Source organism: Lontra canadensis, unplaced genomic scaffold (assembly GCF_010015895.1).
Source record: "Lontra canadensis isolate GAN:19392208 unplaced genomic scaffold, GSC_riverotter_1.0 scaffold14, whole genome shotgun sequence".
In the NCBI taxonomy this organism is placed as follows: Eukaryota; Metazoa; Chordata; class Mammalia; order Carnivora; family Mustelidae; genus Lontra; species Lontra canadensis.
Genome location: NW_022631008.1, coordinates 1,545,094 through 1,565,194, shown reverse-complemented (window position 1 = coordinate 1,565,194; position 20,101 = coordinate 1,545,094). Strand labels below are relative to the sequence as shown.

Genomic DNA, 20,101 nt, shown 5'->3' with positions numbered 1-20,101 from the left:
CCTTAGTAAAAAGTGAATGATGAGAGCGTTGGTTATTGTGATGGTGATGGGTGGTGGGTGCAGTGAGACAATTTTAGGGGGTAAATTACAGTTTGAGATGCGATTGTTATAAAGATGGTGGATTTAAGTGTGCTTATATCTTGGGACATAGCTAGTAGAGTGTAAAAATACAAAGGAGAAGAAATGAAGCTTTTGGAAAGAAAGAGGTGAACTCCAGAGATACAGAGGTTAACCTTAAGCAGAATAGAAAAAAAGGAGGTGAAGATGATTAATGTAGTTCTAGAATACTGTGGATGTGAAGCTGAAAAGTTGGTACACTTTTATTTTTTTGAAATAGGAATTAGGAACACTTATTTATTTATTTTTAGGGGCACTTATATATAGAGGTGGTTGTAAAGTATTTGAGAGCAAGAGGCTGATTTTGTACTTTTTTTTTTTACTTTCTCTCTCTTTCCTTTTATAGGTCACTCTTGCAATTATGGATATTTAAAAGGATCAGACTGTGTGGAGGGGGAGTTCCCCTCCTCACTCCCCCTTGGTGCTTGACTCCAGGAATAATTTATAAACTGTGGAAAGTTTTTTTTTTTTTAATAAAGGACTTGTATTTGATATAAACTTTATAGAACTATTTATAATTTTTTGATTTAAGTGCCAAAGTAAATTGTACAAAGATATGTAGTTTTATACTGTTGCCATTGAGGATTTAAATTATAATCCTAAACAGGTCATTTATTCTCTATAAATCTTTCTGAATAGTACCTTTTTGTCCTGGCTTTTTAATTTTTAAAAATTAGTCTTAACTGACTACTTTAAAGAACTAAACTAAGGAGTATAAAAACAATTAGGATGAATTCTTCCATCCCTGACTGCACGTCAAAGTGTCGATCCCTGAAACATGCTTTGGATGTCCTTTCTGTGGTAACAAAGGGGAATGAAAATCAGATTAAGGCCTTCCTCTCCAGTTATTGTTACAATGCTGCAACTATCAAAGATGCTTTTGGCAGAAATGCCCTCCACCTTGTTTCCTCTTGTGGAAAGAAAGGAGTGTTAGATTGGCTTATTGAGAAAGGAGTGGATCTTTCGGTGAAAGACAAGGAATCAGGATGGACAGCTTTGCACAGAAGCATTTTTTATGGACATATTGATTGTGTTTGGTCTCTATTGAAGGTAAGTGTCATTTGTTTATTTAAAACTATTTGGTCTGGCATATATTTTTCTTAGTGTTTTTCAAACACCTCATTTATTTTCCAGAGATTTGAGTTTGTTCTTTTTAGTCGTTTGATGTCTTTTACTGTTGTAACTGACTAATCTTTAGAATTCAAATCCCATATATATTTTTATTTAGATTTTTTATGATGTAGAATTTTAAACATATACCAAAGTTCATAATACATAATGCACTGTTGGTTAATTGTGTCTTATATATGTCTCTACCACCTTTGTTTATCTCACATTATTTTGAAGAGAATCCCATACCTTTTATCATTTAACCCATATTATGTATCTTTTAGTACTCTTAAGAAAAATGGTTAATTTTTCTGTAACTTTTATTAGCTACTTTAAAAGGGCACTAGTTATTGAACTACAACATTTGGGACTGTTTTTTCGGATAATATGTTTATTTCTTGTTTGGCTAGGATAAAGTGTTTGTTTATAGTTTTAAAAAACCAATAATTAGAATCAGCTTTATTTATTTGAAATTTCCCATCAAGTAGATTCAATCTAGGTTTGTTGTACTGTATAGTCAAATAATGAAGTGTTTTGAGATGCACTCCAAAGTCATTTCACTAATGAGTGCACATTAAAAACTCAGAAGTCATGAGTTTTAAATTGAAATTTTTTTTTTTTTTTTTTTGGGTACAGGCATTTTATCATGCTTGTAGAGGACACAGAGAAGAACAAAACACTTCCTGTCCTCAAGGAACTTATGGTCACATTAGGGAGCTTATCTTCAGTGTCTTCATCTATTTTTGATTTTAAAAAAGTTTACCAGTAGTTATGTTAATTTATTCCTCTTACATCTAAAACATTTGATTTAGATGGTTTAATTCTCTTACTTTAATCTATTTTATATAGAAAGCTAGGTTGGTAAGAGTTAAAACATCTTAACAGCTCTACTCTTACTGTTTCCCACTTCTACAGACTCAGCTTTTTTTCCTGTTTCTGCTAGAAATTTGGACGATTGCCAGTCCTGTCAAGCTTGAGAGCATCCTTGAATTTTCTGTTGTCATAGGTGTTGCCAATTCAGGTGTCAGGATTTGGGGCTTCAGTTTGAAACAGGGTCTGGTCTGAATTTTGGATCTTCCTTCTCTTTGGGGTTTCATATCCCTTTAGAAATCCTCAATCATTCTTTCCTCCTTGGCTAAGAGAAGCCAGGAAATTTTTGCCTTCAGCCTCCTTGTGCTTATCTTGACTGTCTTTTATTATCATCATAGGCCTACTGCTCAGTTATAGATACCTAATAGTGGATACATTGCACTGATAAAATTTTCCCACACAGAAACCTTTTCCTAATCCATTTAGTAGTCAAGTCTCAACATAGCATATCCTTTTTCCCTTTGACCTTTCAACATCATTAAATTGGAAGAGCTGCAGCGATTGGAGTGTGCATGTCAGTTCCACTTCTGGACACCTGTAGCATATAAGGTATTATGACAACTATAGCCCTTAAGGTATTACGGTTGGCAGAGAGAGACCATACACAAATACATTTTAAATATATTGAATTTGATAACAACGTTATAGCTGTAAGACTTTTTAATTGCCAAAACAAATTGTACAATAAATAATACTCCCACACTGACAGTTCCTGATTGCCAAAGTTAAAAAAAACCAAAAACCTCAGCAGAAACTATTTGTCTACCAAAAGCTGGAGGAAAGACAGCCTATCTTATGCATATCTTCTTTGACTCTGATTCCATGACAAGATGAGAGGCTAGCAAAGAGTGTTTATGCTTGTAGAGTCCTGCTGTATCTGTTTTGCTATACTATTGTTTTTTCATACTGGTGGTTTACTTACTGTTCTGGGAAAACTTGCTTTAAGTTTCTTCATTTGGAAATAGAACCATCTTATTCATAAGGTTGTGTGGATTAAATGCTATACTATTTGTACAGTGTTTGGAACAAATGTTTTTTTGAGTATGTGATGTGTGCCAGGCACTAATCTAGGTTCTAGGGATATGTAATGAACATGATAGACAGAATTCTTTTTTTTGTTGTTTGAGCAGAAGGAGATAGACCAAAACCAAGTAATTAAATAAATAAATAGAGTTCTTATTTTATAGAAACAGAAGCTAAGGTTTCCTAAGCAAAAGCTATTTTATTAGAGGGATATCAGACACCTCACAAAATAGAACAGGTCATGAGCCAGAGCAATACAGTTAATTGTCAAATTATAAACAAGATAAATCTCCTCAAACTAAAATAGAATAGTTATAAACTAAGTAGAACTGATCTGAAGGGCCCTCCCAACTCCCTGCCCTAGGATAATTAGACAACAAGGGCCAGTTTATTAAAACTATTCCTAGTTTATGGTTTTAAAACTGTCATTTGAATATAAGAGAATGCTTATTTTTCTGTTTTCTTTAGTATGAGGGTATCTAGCCAGTGTATCCAAAAGTACTATCAAAGCTTTAAAGAATAGGCTGGAAAGAAGGAGAGTAGAATACATCCCAACTTTCCCCACTGGAAATTATAGTCTCAAGGTAGTCTTTTGATTCTAACTTTTTTGGCAGTATATGGGCAACAGTAGTGAGAGAGCCATATTAAACTCATTCAGTTTAGCTCATAACCAATTCAGGAAAATTAGTGTGTATCAAGTACTTCTCCTGAACACTTCATCTAATTTTGGCTTCATCTCTTACTCTAGCCAGTTGTGCACAGGCATCTAGCATTTTGTACAGGTATAAATCTGTACCTTGTTTCTAGCATCACTGCTTGCCTCTTATTTTATGTGCCAGAGCTTGGCATTCATGCATGACCAACCAAAAGTACAGGAGAGTTAAATCCCTTTTAGAGCAACTCTTTGCTAATGAAGAATGGGAACTGGAGGTAAATCCTTACCCCTTTTATTCCTTGACTGGAGAATTATTCTGTGATATATTGTATAAGTTTCCCATAATTTCCTGGCAGGATCATGCACAAACAAGCCTTAGCAGTGGCCTACTTGATAACTCATCCTTGTATTGGTTTTTCCACCTTTTATTTACTCTTCTGGTCCTCATTTTCTAGGATCTCTTCCCAAGAAAATTACCTGCATGCCGTCTTTATCTTATGCTTTGCTTTTGAGGAAGACAGTCAAAGTAAACAAAAACAGTTCTCTGTATTTGCAGAGAGACCTATCCAGTAATGTTACTCGTGGTTCTGGTTCGTAGTGGAATAGCTGTGTCTAAAGTGCATCTGCTCTTTGTAGAGCGTTCCCATGAAATGCTCAGGCTTATAAGCCTGGTATATACTTAGATGCTATTTAACAAGGTAATGAATTTACTTACAGTTTTGGGGATATGTAAAGAGTTGATCTTTAAATAAATAGGATAGACTACACACTAGTCCTTCAACCTTTAAAGTTCAAGATGAGCGTATTAGAAAATGTCAAAATCTACCATATCTAAGGAGCTCTAATGGCCAAACAAATGTAGTCTTAAGCAGTTGGGGCCCCTTAGGATGATGCAAATATATGTAGTCTTACTAGTGTCCAGTTGATTGTATGAAGTTTAGGAAAATTTATAAAACTGGCAAAATAAACTCTCTAGGGATCTAAGTTTCTGGGATCCCATTTGTCACCTTCATAGCTTGGAGCACTTTGTCTTGGAATCTACCTTCTTTTCTCTTAAAAGATTAAAGAAACTCATGGCTTCTCACATGATTTATTATATCTAATTTTTTTTTAAATAGTAGGTAACATATGATTTTAAATTCATTAAAATCTTAGATCACTTCTTTTTTTGTTTTTTTACTGGTTAGCTCATTTTAGTATTTTTTGCTCGTTGACAATCCTTGTGACATCAAGTATTATAACCGTCTAGAACATAATGAATTTTGAATTGGTTATAGTTTATTAGGAATCCGTTGTTATAAGAGGAGATTCTTCTTTCCTAAGTAACCTAAAACAGAGGATTCCAACGTGTCACAGAGTTTAATAACTTTATAGTTCTCTGTCTGTAACTACCCAAATGAACTGTGTACAGACAGGCAGTGATGCCTTGCACAGGTTAAAATAGAAGTCTAATTATTGGATGTCTTATTAAACTATCAGCAAATACCAAAAGTTATTCTTGAAAAGAATATTTTATATTTAAAAACTAGTCAGATAACAACAATAGGAATTGAACATTGCTCTCTGTCCCTCCTGCCTCCCCCCCCCATTATATTTTAAAAGATAGAAAAGTATGGTTGATAGGGATAGGGTGTGCCAACTGCCTTAAATAAGTGAGATAGAAAATGTTCTATTTTATGTTTGATTCTGAACTGTGAAGATACAAAGATTACTTTAAATTCATCCTTAAAACACATATACACATACAGTCTCAGATTTTTTAAGGATACTGTTATATATTTATAAGAAGTCACAATTGAACAATGCTATAAAAAATTTAAATACAAAGATGAAAATCTGTATCACACAAATAGAAATAAAGTAATATAATTGTCTTAAATGTAAATACTGGATATAACAAAGTTTAAGCAAGAAGAGAGGTGGCCTGTGTAATCACATTATATTTATAAACAGTAAATTCTAATATTAGTGTTGTTGTGTTTACCTTGATGTCTTTATAGCCCTTAACTGAACTAGACATGGAGCATGGCTCTTTAAATACATAAAATGTAGTATATGCACAGGCACAGAGAAACCCAGAGCTAAGGCCTTCTAGGCAGCCAGACTTGCCTCATCATAGAAAATTTTCATATCTAGTTCATTTTGATTTTAAATGTTACTTATTTTATTTCTTCAGGTTTTCTGGTTCTTGAGAATTAGATATTTGATTTTTCTTAATTCTCTTCTGTGTGTGAAAAAATGTGGGCGAGCATTGGAAGTAACATATATTTTTTTCCCTCTTTTTTTTTTTTTTTTTAAATTTTAGCATGGTGTTAGTCTGTATATTCAAGACAAAGAAGGCTTATCAGCTTTGGATCTTGTAATGAAGGATAGACCAACACATGTAGTATTCAAACCTACTGGTAAGAAAATTCTACAGATATATTCCATTACGGTACAACTTAGAAAATTTTAATGAAACTTTGTTTTTATTAAAATACCTGAGAAAATTTATTTGTGTGTGAATATCTGCAAAGAACTTTTACCTTGGTGTATGTTAGCTGATAATTTTGGGCTTTTATTCAGAACACTGATTTATTTTGCATTTTCAGTTTCAATCTATATAATGTCAGTTTCAACCTATATTATGTCTGTAAGAGTAAAAACACACCCTAAGTGGGAAGACAGAATTGTAACTACTGTTACATCCGGAAAGTGCATCCATCCAGAAAGTAACATCAGTACTTGCGGTAGAGGGAAAAAGAAGTGATTCTTCTGCCCTCACATCCTTCTGATTTTACTTATTTCTCTAATTTGTTCGCCTTTGAATTTTGGAAATGGAAATTGGTGGAAAAGGAGAAGAGTTTTAAATGGACCACTCTATACAATTTGCATTTAAGTAGTGAGCAAGCTAAGTAAGGACACATTTTTCATTTTTATTTCTACCTTGAGTACTGTATTGCAAGTTACAGTTATAATTCTATTCAAGAAATTTATATGCCTTCCAAAGTAAAAATGAAAATTTAGATCATAAACTTAGCTGTGATTACGTTTTTCCCACTTCAAAATAGTCATTACTCTGATTACAAGTGTGATTTTTGCATCTATCAAGAGCATACTATTAAAGTTAATGTTTCTGTAGGAACAGTAACTGATACCACATTTGCTTCATCTAGAACCCTTACATGTATGTATATAATATATAAATAATATTACTGTATATTATGTATCTGTTGGTAACATTCTGTATTTAAATAACTATAATTATTATTTTCATAGAAACTAAGTGGCTACAGCAGGTGGTATTTTACTCCTTTGGCAGTTAAATTAGCTGCTAATGAAACAAGGAACAAATGTTAGATTCCTAACATTGAGATAGCCCTGTGCTGATTTGGATTTTCTCGTTTCTATTCCTAGAATTAGATAATATGTTAATAGTATCATAATGTAAAAAATAATGTTGGCAGTGTTTTTCTAAATATGCTGGTTGAATTAGTTCCTATGAAGAGTCTCTGTTTGAGGTAAACTTATTAGTAGAGTGTATATATAATTGGACTCAACTGATACTTGTTTTAAAATATAAAAGTAAAAATTAATTTACATTTTAGATCCTACAGATGTCTACACTTGGGGAGATAATACAAATTTCACCCTGGGGCATGGAAGCCAGAATAGCAAACATCATCCAGAGTTGGTGGATCTGTTCTCCAGGAGTGGGGTTTATATCAAGCAGGTATTTTGAAGTACGGTCTGAGTACTTTCAGAGGTTAAAGAGAACTTTTGTGTTTGTTAGTTTATCTTTTCATTTGGATTATGTTAACTTGGTTGAAGGGATAATAACATTTTAATGAAGAAATCCAACAGAACTTCACGAATTCTATTTTAGATTTTGTGTTAGCTTTAATCATATTTAGATTGTGTTAAATACCATAAAACTATGAGATGTTTGTGCAAGCAGTGTTGGAAATTAGAAGGCACTATAGAGATACTACTTTTAAAGGTTGAGCTTCTACTGATTCTCTAGCATTTGTTTTCATTTCATAAAAATAGAGTTCTTCATATTGTTTCTCAAGTGGATTTGTTGTTGAAACTCAGTGTTACTAGTTTTAGGTGAACGAACTTGAGTTCTTAAATATAAGTAATTATAAAATTTGAGTTGACATATTGGAAAGTTTTGGTCTTTGGTCTTAGTTCATTTTGCTGGATGATGTCTTCCACTTCCATGGATTTTGCTACTATTGACATACTCCTCTTTTTCCATAATGCAGCATCTGTGTGTGTATGTGTGTTCATCTGAGCTTAACTAGGTCCTCAGAATCCTTAAAATACTCTTCTACCCGTTAGCAGCCACTAACAATTGATCACAGTTGGGGCACTTAAAAAATTTTCCTGTTTTCCTTTTCTGACTTAATACATGATCTAGTCACGTTTCATGAGCTGAGCTTTTTCAGGAGCAAGGATTTTTAAATAAGAGTGAAGGAATAAATGATAGCATTAGGAAACCAGAAACATTATATCTTCTGGTCCTAGGATATATGTGCTATGGAGGAAATGAGCATATTCAGGAGAAAGCTACACTTACGGCAAGAAAGCGAGAGTATTTTGTGAAGAGATTAAGAATATAAGGAATTTTATATCCTTATTTGAGGATTGAATGAGGGTTGAAGCAAGCACTATGGATAGGGTAGGAAGGAAAACAGTATAAATAACAAAAGAGAAGGCAAGTTTTATGGAAATATTTATTGAGCACCAGTTATGTAGAGAGCCCCCATTAGTCACTGAAATGAGCTAATGCTATAATACCATGGAGTAGAGATTATTAATCTCAGCATAATATATTCCAGAGTATTAAGCTAATCACGTATCTCCTTAAAAAATTCAGAGGTTTTAAGGTTGGAACACTTAAACTCTGGTATTGGTTGCTGAATATAAGTCAGAAATTATAAATGGCATTCTAATATTAACTATAAAATTGAACAAAATATTATTTCTGGCTTCAAAAAATGATTTTTCTTTTACACATTCTAAGTTTGTACTATAAATATGAATATAATTTTGGGTTTTATTTTAAAAGTATTTGTGTTATAGTTAAATGAGATAATGACTTTTTACATTACTTATGATAAGTATATGTATTCACAGAAATTACCAAGTAGTTAAAGGATACGTGTAAGTAGAGCTTGTAATTCAGCTTCTAATTTTCTTGTTTTCTATAACTTGACTTTCTGGAAAATAATTTTAAGATTTATTTCATAATCACTTTTTGTGTCCAAAGTTAGAAAAATATTTATAGATGACATAAGAAATGTATATATACATACTTTTTAAAAGTAAGAAAAAAGGATTTTTAAATAATATTAAAGTGAAATTTAATATACTCAATATTAGATGCTTTGAAAAATAGCAGTGTGGTATAGAGGTTATGTGTGTATGTACATGCAAACAGGCATACTTTATTGTACTTCACTTTATTGGACTTTAAAGACACCAGATTTTTTACAAATTGAAGGTCTGTGTGAGTCCTACATTGAGTCTTTCATTGCCATTTTTCTAATAGCACTTTCTTACTTCGTATCTCTATAATTCTCTCAATTTTTCAAACTTTTTCATTAGTATTATACAGTTGACCCTTGAAGAAATTGGGGGTTGGGGCACTTGACCTCCCCATGCAGTCAAAAATCCATGCATGACTTCTTACTCTCCAAAAACTTAACTTTTCTGACTGGAAGTCTTACTGAGGACATAGTCCGTTAGCACATACTTCTATGCATTATATACTGTATTCTTAGAATAAGGTAAGCTGGAGAAAAGAAAATGTTATTAAAGTCATAGGGAGAAGAGAATACATTTAATTAAGTACTGTACTGTATTTACTGGAAAAAAATCTGCATCTAAGTGGATGCATACTAAAGTTCAAACACATGTTGTTTAGGAGTTAACTATATTTCTTCTGGTGATCTGTTATCAGTGATCTTTGGTATTACTATTGTAATTGTTTTGGGGTACCACAAACTGCATCCATATAAGATGGTGAACTTAACTGATGATTGTATGTGTTCTCTCTGCTCCACTGGCCATTGTTTCCCTCTCTCTCTACCTCTTCTTGGGCTTCCTTAATTCCCTGAGATACAAATTATTGAAATTAAGCCTGTTAAGAACTTGGCAATGGCCTCTAAGTGGTTAAGTGAAAGGAAGAGGTAAATGTCTTCTCACCTTAAATCAAAAGCTAAAAATGATTAAGCTTAGTGAGGAAAGTGTCAAAAGCTGATAGGCTGAAAGGTGGGCCTTTTGAACCAACAAGTTGGCCAAGTTGTGAATTCAAAGGAAAATTTCTTGAAGGAAGTGAAAAGTGCTTACTCCAGGGAATACCCAAGTGGTAAGAAGGTGAAACAGCCTTATTACTGGTATGGAGAAAGTTTTTAGTGGTCTGGATAGAAGATCAAACCAGCCATAACATTCCTTACAGTCAAAACCTAATCCAGAGCAAGGCCCTAACTCTCTTCAATTCCATGAAGGCTGAGAGAGGTGAGGAAGTTGAGAAGAAAAGTTTGAAACTAGCAGAGGCTGGTTGGTTCATGAAGTTTGAGGGAAGATGCTTTCTCTGTAACATCAGCGTGCAAGGTGAAGTAACAGGTGCTGATGTAGAAGCTGCAGCAAGTTATCCCAAAGATCTAGGTAAGATCATTAATGCAAACGGCTACACTAAACAAGATTTGCAAAGCAGGCAATGAGCTTTCTTTTGGGAGAAGTCAAGTGAGTGGCTTCAAAGTTTCAAAGGACAGGCTGACTGTCTTGTTAGGGCCTAATGCAGTTGGTGACTTGAAGCTGAAACCAGGGTTCATTCTCTTAAGCATACTGAAAATCCTTGGGTTCTTAAGAATAATGCTAAATCTCTGCTTGTGCTCTAAAACTGGAACAAAACCTAGAAGACAGCACATCTGTTTACTGCATCGTTTACTGAATATATGTTTTAAGCCCACTGTTGAGACCTAGTGCTCAGAAAAATAGATTCTTTCAAAATATTACTGCTTATTGATAATGCACCTGGTCAGCCAAGAGCTTTGATGGACACGTACAATGAGATTCATGTTTTCATGCCTGCTAAGACAGCATTCATTTTGTGGCCCATGGATCAAGGAGTCCTTTTGACTTTCAAGTTTTATTATTTAAGAAATACATATCAAATGGCTATAGCTGCCATAGATAGTGATTCCACCTGTGGATCTGTGCAAAATAAATTGAAAATCTTCTGGAAAGGATTCACTGTAATGATATTAAAGATGTATTCGACAAAATCAGAAATATTAAAAAGATATACTATCTAACTACCAATACCTGTATAGGTGATGTTGGTTTTTAAAAAATGTGCTTAAGCCATTGCCATTATTTTCTTTAATAACATATATCCATATTTTGTGCTTCCTGTTGCACTGCCCAGTTCTCATTGTTTGGGATTCCATAAAGTTGGGAAACAGCTGGCTACTGCTTTTTGTAGTTGAGCATTTGAGATTTGCATTTCCTTTGTTTAGTCGTCTCTTTTGTGGGTAACATATGCTAATTTCTTTTTTGTTCTTTTTCACATTTGTCAGTGTTTGTAGACATGGTTTTAAAATAGAGTGTGTACATTTTTAATTTTTATTACAGAGCATATTCAAAGTAGAGAGAACATATAATCCCCATCTCCCCATCATTCTGCTTCAACAGTTTGCCGTATTCTGTAATTTATTTTTTTATAAAATAAAGGATATTTTATTCAGAGAAATTTAATAATAATCTTTTCTTTTCTCTTAGGTGGTGCTTTGTAAATTTCACTCAGTGTTTCTGTCTCAGAAAGGGCAGGTTTATACCTGTGGTCATGGTCCTGGAGGACGTTTAGGCCATGGAGATGAACAGACATGCTTGGTAATTGAAATGTCATTACACATTTTAGGTAACTTCAGTAAAATTTCCATAAAATGGAGACTTCAGTTAAGTTAAAAAAATTTCTAATCTACTATAAGCAGAGAGTAATATAGCAACTGATAGTAGAATTTTAAAAAATCAGTTATTTGGGTCACTTTGGTGGCACAGTCAGTTAAGCCTCTCTTTCTCAAGTCCTGTTCTCCAGGTCAGGGAACAGACCCCTGATAAGGGCTCACTGCTCAGCAGAGAGTCTACTTCTCCTTGCCTTCCCGCCCCCCCACCCTCAACTTATGCACTCTCTCTCTCTCCGAAATAAATAAAATCTTTTAAAAAAATCAATTAGTTTCTTGTTCTATCATGTTCAAATTAAAGGATTTAGATATGCCGAATTCTAAAGCATTAAAGGAAAATTATATTTTGCATTTGGCAAATACTGGGACAGGAGAGCATATAAATAAGCTTTAAAATGTTTCCATAGTTGAAATTTTAAAAGTCAGATTAATTTTTTTTAAAGATTTATTTATGGGGCACCTGGGTGGCTCATTGGGTTAAGCCTCTGCCTTTGGCTCAGTTCATGATCTCAGGGTCCTGGGATCGAGCCCCACATCGGGCTCTCTGCTCAACAGGGAGCCTGCTTCCCCCTCTCTCTGCCTGCCTCTCTGCCTACTTGTGATCTCTCTCTCTCAAATAAATAAATAAAATAAAATAAAAATAAAAAGATTTGTCTGACAGAGAATGTGAAAGAACACGCGCATGTGCATGAGCAAGGGGAGTGGCAGAGGGAGAGGCAGATTCCCTATGTAGGGACCTCAGTACAGCTCTATCCCAGGACCCCCAAGATCATGACCTGAGCTGAAGGCAGACAGATAACTGACAGCCACCCAGGTGCCCCATAAGTCAGACCAATTGCAAAACCTTGGTGTTTTAATTTTTTTTAACTTCTCATCAAAGTATTGTGGTCTAGAAGTTGAGTTGGGGGTGCCTGGATGGCTCAGTCGGTTAAGCCTCTGAATCTTGGTTTCAGCCCAGGTCATGATCTCATGGATTGTGAGATTTATCCCTGCCTAAGGCTCTGCACTCAGGGGAGAGTCTACTTGAAGATTCTTTCCCTCTGCCCCCCCCACAACTTGCATGTATACACATGCATGTTCTCTAAATAAATAAATCTTAAAAATGTAAAAGTCGAGCCCATATTTTCTTTGTATAATCACAAAATTGAGTCTTATGGTACAGAAACTTAGTGTTAATTGGAAACCTAATAATTATTGCATTCAATAATGTTGCCTCAGTATGTTATTTTTTTTTTTAGATTTTATTTATTTATTTGACAGACAGAGATCACAAATAGGCAGAGGAGCAGGCAGAGAGAGAGGGGGAGGCAGGCTCCCTGCTGAGCAGAAAACCCGATGCCGGGCTTGATCCCAGGATCCTGGGATCATGACCTGAGCCAAAGGCAGAGGCTTTAACCCACTGAGCCACCCAGGTGCCCCTCAGTAGGTTATTTTTAAGGTAAATTTTTTTGACGGGATTACTGGTGTATTTATCTATTAAAGGGTACTTTAAAAAGAGAGAGCTATGACAACAGCTTTCATTTTTCATGGGTTTATTATGTTCTAGATATCAGTGATGCTTTTCATGCAGTATCATTACCTTGACTTAAGCCTCACAGCAACACTGTGAGATTACAGGCATTATTATCTTCATTTTGTGCAGTGTCAGAGACTGTTGTTTTTTATACTTACCAGCTCATTTACTCCTCACACCTGTATTTTCCCATTTATTTATTTATTTTTTTCAATACATCAGTGAATACTTTGGCTGAAGAGCTCTTTATTTATACTAACCAAATTTGCACTTGGTGTATGATAAGGGCTAAAAAATCATTTGTTGGATTGAATTATTTTACTGAAATGTCATACTGGGGTTTTGTATTTTACTCATAAATCAATGTCCATATCCTGTTAAACTCACCTTTCTTTGCTAAACTGTAGAGTTTACTTATGATAGATCAGCCATTTATTAGTCATATCATTTTGGATATAGAATCACCAGATTCTCTTTGTATTTTTGTATAAATGGTTAATATATTATACTAAAGTTAATTTTATTTTGTAGATCCCTAGGCTTGTGGAAGGACTGAGTGGTCATAATTGTTCCCAAGTGGCAGCTGCTAAGGATCATACTGTGGTACTGACTGAAGATGGTTGTGTTTATACATTTGGTCTGAATATTTTTCATCAGTTAGGAATTATTCCTCCACCCTCTAGTTGTAATGTACCGAGACAGGTAAGCTTCCTTTTTCAAAACAAGGTGACTTTTTGCTATAAAACCTGTATGACAACAAAAGGTGGAAGGTATTGATAGGCAATTTATTTTACTTATATTTGTGGTATATACTTTATTTTTCATAGGAGACATTAAGCATAATACAAATTAGCATTTGTTTGGAGTAAGGGAGAAGGCAATTGGGAAATTAGGCCCCAAAGTGCTTTAGTTTTAGCTTTTAAAGTATTTATAAGCAGAGAGGGATCCACATTTTTGGGGTTTGAAACAAATAATTTTGAGGCCCTCCTTAAGAAAAAAATATGAAGTTTTAAAATGCAAAATGGCCATGTAAGTGAGTTACCCAGAAGACTAAGCTTATTGGCCTCATGGAAAATGTGCCTTCGCACTGAAAACATACATGGCAAGTTTATGTGAGGTGTGGACATGTGTCCAAAGCCACTCTTCTTTGTTCTGATTTCCCCCTCCCAATTGCACAGCCACTACCAGAAGGTACCCTTTACTCAGCTTCACAGACCTAGTTGAAAAAACTAGGACTGGTACTCTAATATGTTGCTAGAATCATCACTCAATAACAAGTGAGATTTCAGATCATAAAATTTTGTATTTTCAGAGATGAAGTTTCTTTATTGATTTAATCCTCTGGATTTAAGGTTATTATTAGGTATATATTTTTAATTAATAAGCTTTTAAATCTAAGCTTTTCCATTCTGGATGACTAATGAATCAATAGGAATTACCGAGAAGTTGTTAGAGGTATTCTCCAATCTGTGGTACTTTTTGGTTGGAAAATCCATTTTCTGTAGTCATGGACTTCATGGATATTTAATCATTTTGTAGATTTCTTGATAAATGGTAGATTTCTTTCCTGTTTTTATTCTTATTGTGTGGCTGTCTTGGAGCTTTAGGTTGATACGGACATATTCAGTATTCTCAGTTACTTTTGCATCCCCAGGAGCCATCTGACCACGCGCAGAGACCTTTTTAGTTGTAACAGCTGGAGTGGGGGTGGTACTGACATCTAGTGGGTAGAGTCCAGGGATGCTGCTAAACCTACAGTTTAAAAGGTAGTCCCTTACAACAAAGATCCTCTGGCTGAATATTAGTAGCGCCACTGTTGGGAGACTCTGAATATGTCCAGTATTTTCTCTCTCTCTCTTTTTTTTTTTTTTCATTTTCTTTTTTATTTCCCCGACATAGTAAGTGTACTCTTTTAATCCCCACTTACTTGTTTCATTCATTCCCCAATCTACCTCCCATGTGGTGACCATTAGTTTGTCTCTGTAGTTAAGGGTCTCTTTCTTGATTTGTATTTGTCTCTCTCTTTTTTTCCTTTGCTCATTTTTTTCCTTAAATTCCACATATGAGTGAGATCATATGGTATTTGTCTTTCTCTAACTGACTTCTTTATTTGCCTCAGCATTGTATTCTCTAGCTGTATCCATGTTGTTGCAAAAAACAAGATTTAATTCTTTTTTATGACTGAAGAATATTCCTGTGTGTGTGTGCGTGCGTGTGTGTGTGTGTGTGTGTGTACCTCTTTATCCATTCATTTTTTGATGAGTACTTGGCTGTTTGGTTATTGTAAATAATACTGCAGTAAACATAGGGGTGCATGTATCTCTTTAGTGTTTTTGTATTATCTCTGTAAATACCCAGTAGTACAATCCCTAGATCGTAGGGTAGTTCTGTTTTTAATTTTTCGAGGGACCTCCATACAGTTTTCCACAATGGCTGCAGTAGTTTGCATTCCCACCAACAGTGCAAGAGAACTTCCCTTTCTCCACATCTTTGTTACCACTTATTATTTGTGTTTTTTATTTTACCCATTCTGACAGGTGTGAGGTGGTATCTTACTGTAGTTTTGAATTCTGTTTCCCTGATGTTGAGCATCTTTTTATGGATCTTTTGGCCGTCTATATGTCTTCTTTGGAGAAATGTCTGTTCATGTCGTATGCCTATTTTTTAATTGGATTATTTGTTTTTTGGGTATTGAGTTGTATGAATTCTTTATATAGTTTGGATACTACACCTCTATTGGATATGCCATTTGCAGATATCTTCTCCCATTCCATAAGTTGTCTTTTAGTTTTGTTGGTTGTTTCCTTTGCTGTGTAGAAACTTTTTGTTTTGATGTGGTCTCAGTAGTTTATTTCTGCTTTTGTTTCCCTTGCCTCAGGAGACATGCCTAGAAAAATGTTTCTATGGTCAGTGTCAGAGACCTTACTGCCTGTGTTCTCTTCAAGGATCTTTGTGGTTTCAGGTCTCACATTTAGATCTTTCATCCATTTTGAGTTTATTTTTGTGTATGGTGAGAGAAAGTGGTCCAGTTTATTTTTTGCATGTTGCTGTTCAGTTTTCCCAATACCAAGAGACTGTCTTTTTCCCATTGTGTTTACAATGTCATTCCTCTGTTGTAGATTAATTGACCATATAATTGGTTTATTTCTGTGTTTTCAGTTCTATTCCATTGATCTATGTATCTTTTTTTTGTGCTAATACCATACTGTTCTCATTACTGCTGTTTTGTAATGTAACTTGGAATCTGGAATTATGATACCTCCAATTTTGTTTTTTTCTTTTGAGATTGCTTTGGCTATTCTTGGGATGCAAGGGTGGTTTAATATTCATACAAGAATCAGTGAATACATTACATCAATAAGAGTCATCTGGCTGAAAATGTCATTAGTGCCACTGTTGAGAGACCCTGACTATGTCAAATTTAAAAGTACTTTATTTTCTGATAGAATGCCTGTTTTGCATATTGCTTGGTGACAGGTTGGATGATTTGGCTTTTCTACCGTGTTAATTTTTTATATGTTAGAACTGCTGACTTGAAGTGGCTACATCAGAATATCTTGTGTTCTGAGAAGAGTTGGAGTCTTAGTGTTAGTGCTAAGATCTGTTAATGAATTCTGCCATTAGAACTTAAGGGGGCACTGGTAGTTAGTGTGCCATATATTTGCTACTCTGGTTTACTGGATCTTTGAAATATTATATTTGTTCTTAATAATATAATAAACTGTTGTCTTAATTGTCCTTTTGAATAGATGCAGGCAAAATATCTAAAAGGAAGGACGATCATTGGAGTAGCAGCAGGCAGGTTTCATACAGTGCTGTGGACTAGAGAAGCTGTTTACACTATGGGGCTAAATGGTGGACAACTGGGTAAGAAATCTGGATGACATTATCTGAAAAATAAATTGAATTTTTGGATATTTTGTGATTTATTTGTGTAATTTTTTAGGTTATTTGCCAGATCCCAATGGAGAAAAGTATGTAACTGCTCCTCGTCAAGTCTCTGCCCTTCATCATAAGGATATCACTTTGTCTTTGGTTGCTGCAAGTGATGGGGCCACAGTCTGTGTTACCACAAGAGGAGATATTTACTTACTTGCAGACTATCAGTGCAAGAAGATGGCGTCTAAGTATGTGTATTTTTGTAAAGAAATATAACTTTAATAATAATTCAGTTCTTCCAGCAAAACTCTGAGGATTCACTTTATGCTATGCTCTGGAGTGTCAGATGAAGAAAACTGGACAAAGACAATTTAAAGCTGAAAGGAAAAGTTAAGAGTTTTTGCCTTTGATAAGCTTAGTCTTTGACATGCACCCAGGAAATATACGTAGAAGTTCTCTGCAAATCATAAAAAAGTATTTCAGAATTATATTTACCATGTGGTTAAATGTGACCTATAAATTTTCCTTCCTTTTTTTATGCTTCAGGTACACAGATCTAGATTAATCATGGTTCTTGGTTTGTGATGCAATCATCATTGGTTCATATGTAGCCTTTTTTTGTTATGTACCTATTTATTTTGAAAAAAAAAAAAGTTACATATCATGGATTCTCAGTCCCTGTGTTTGTAACTGACTGGTATATTTTTTATCTTTAAATTTGTGTAGCCTTTTGTTACCTGAAAGTAGGTTATAGTAGCATGCAGTAGATTAGCAGTTGATTGGCTCGTTGAAAAGATCAGGTAATGCAGGGAACCATAAAACCTAAGTTTAAGTTTGGATGGGTCTGCCAGTTGGAGTTCCCTAGCTTTTGTGCATAAACCATACCTGTAATGTGTCATCTGTGATTTCATTTGAACAGTTTAAGGAGCAAGCTCTTAAAATCAATTGTGAGGTAAATTAATATGTTAAGAGTCCTTTACTTCTCATATATTTCAGTCTTATATAGTTGATTAATTTATTTCTGATTTGACAGCAGTTTTTTGCTGTGCATTTTTTTAACAGATTTTATTTATTTATTAGAGAGAGAGCACAAGTAGGCAGAGAGGCAGGCACAGAGGGAGGGGGAAACAGAGTCCCCACTGAGCAGAGGGCCCAAGGTGGGGCTCCTTCCCAGTACCCTGAGATCATGACCTGAGCAGAAGGCAGAGACTTAACCCAATGAGCCACCCAGGTGCCCCTTGCTGTGCATTTTTATTGTGTCATTCCAAAGTATTCAACTTCTTTAAAAAAAAAAAAAGTCCTTTAAGACTAATATTTTATTACTTTATTTAATATTTCATTCTGTGATTACAGTAATAAATACAAGTAGAGAAATAGATCTTGGAACAAATAAGATGAAATTCAAATACCTGGAAGAGTATAGCTCAATTAGTGGAAGCAGTAGTGTGCAGGAATTCTAGAGATTTCTCATGTGAATTTTTAAATAAGCAGTCAGGTTTTTAAATTGATACTGAAATGCAACAGAATCTGCTTTTGCTATTGTAAATGAGATAGTACTTCATAGACATATAACATCCATGAAATAAGCTCATGAACAGAGAATGTCAGCCATCAGTTTGTCACAATTCAGCTTCTATGTGTAACAATTGGAAGGGTATCAGTTGTAGGTCATATTTTAGTTTTAGAAACATGAAAATGTGAACATAAGTGTTTCTTAGAACTGACTGACTAGGTTTTTCTTTTGAGCATGAGGTGATTTGTGGGATGTTAGGTTTTGTTACTGATTAACATTTATAAAACTTGCCCTGATAACATTAAATTACATAAACATAAGTTATATCCAGGTTTTATTTTTTTTAATTTTAATTTTATTTTTTTTTAAGATTTTATTTATTTATTTGGTAGAGATTACAAGTAGTCAGAGAGGCAGGCAGAGAGAGAGAGAGAGGAAGCAGGCTCCCCGCTGAGCAGAGAGCCTGATGCGGGGCTCGATCCCAGGACCCTGAGATCATGACCTGAGCTGAAGGCAGAGGCCTCAACCCACTGAGCCACCCAGGCGCCCCTATATCCAGGTTTTAAATAAGAAAATTTTTTGTTGTAGATTGTTATTTTGGAAAGTAAAAATCTTTTAATGTAGGCAAAATATCTGAAAGGAGGACAATGATTAGAGTAGTAATAGGCAAGTTTCACACAGTGTTATAGGACTATCCCACGTATAGGTATAATGAAATGGCTAGTAGACGAGTTACTAAATTAGCAACATTGCTGATGATTTTCCTGGTATCTATAGCTATTTAGGCTTGTCCATATTTGAAATTAAGGATTTCTATTTCATTTTCAGGTTTAAAGTTTTTTAGTCTTAGCAGTTGTATCCAGTAGAGTAAACGTGTGCGTTCTAAAGTGGGGCTTTAGGTGTCAGAAGTGTGTATATGTATGGGTAGAGGCATTTGGGAGGGAAGTACTTGCAATGAAAAGAAAAGGCCATTATATAGGGGACACATACAGAAAGGAGAGACTAAGGTTACCAAAGGCCAAATCATCTTACTTCACCTTTCACAGTAATCACCCTAGATTATTGTTTGATTAGTAATTTCTTTAAAATTGAGTGTGTCTATTTTAAAGAACATATTAATGAAGAATTTTCTTTTTCACTTAGACAACTAAACTTGAAAAAAGTTCTTGTTTCTGGGGGGCGTATGGAATACAAGGTTGATCCTGAAAATTTGAAAGAAAATGGAGGTCAAAAAATTTGCATTCTTGCAATGGATGGAGCTGGAAGGGTGAGTGTATATTTATGCAAAAGTGTTTTAAAGTAATTTTATTCTGAGTTGATAGCTATAAGGGACCTGATAATGTGAACATGTATTACTAGATAATGATGATTCCTGTTGACTTTGTTTCTCTACGCATTTTTGATGTCCAGCACTAATTAGTATGGACCTGATATTTCAAAGAAAATTTGACGACATTTAACTAATGTTG

The 20,101-nt window shown here is 34.6% G+C and overlaps 1 protein-coding gene across 3 annotated transcripts in view; it reads left to right on the top strand.

Moving 5' to 3' along the window:
• The window catches only part of IBTK (inhibitor of Bruton tyrosine kinase), a 94,265-nt gene that overhangs the window by 14,241 nt on the left and 59,923 nt on the right, over positions 1–20,101 (top strand). For all 3 annotated transcript variants that reach the window (XM_032857997.1, XM_032857996.1, XM_032857998.1), the window contains exons 2-9: positions 464–1,167; positions 6,081–6,177; positions 7,363–7,487; positions 11,546–11,656; positions 13,772–13,942; positions 16,990–17,107; positions 17,187–17,367; positions 19,776–19,899. In XM_032857997.1, the coding sequence (XP_032713888.1) occupies positions 847–1,167; positions 6,081–6,177; positions 7,363–7,487; positions 11,546–11,656; positions 13,772–13,942; positions 16,990–17,107; positions 17,187–17,367; positions 19,776–19,899 (1,248 nt within the window). In that variant the 5' untranslated portion in view covers positions 464–846. The remainder of the gene's footprint in view (positions 1–463; positions 1,168–6,080; positions 6,178–7,362; positions 7,488–11,545; positions 11,657–13,771; positions 13,943–16,989; positions 17,108–17,186; positions 17,368–19,775; positions 19,900–20,101) is intronic.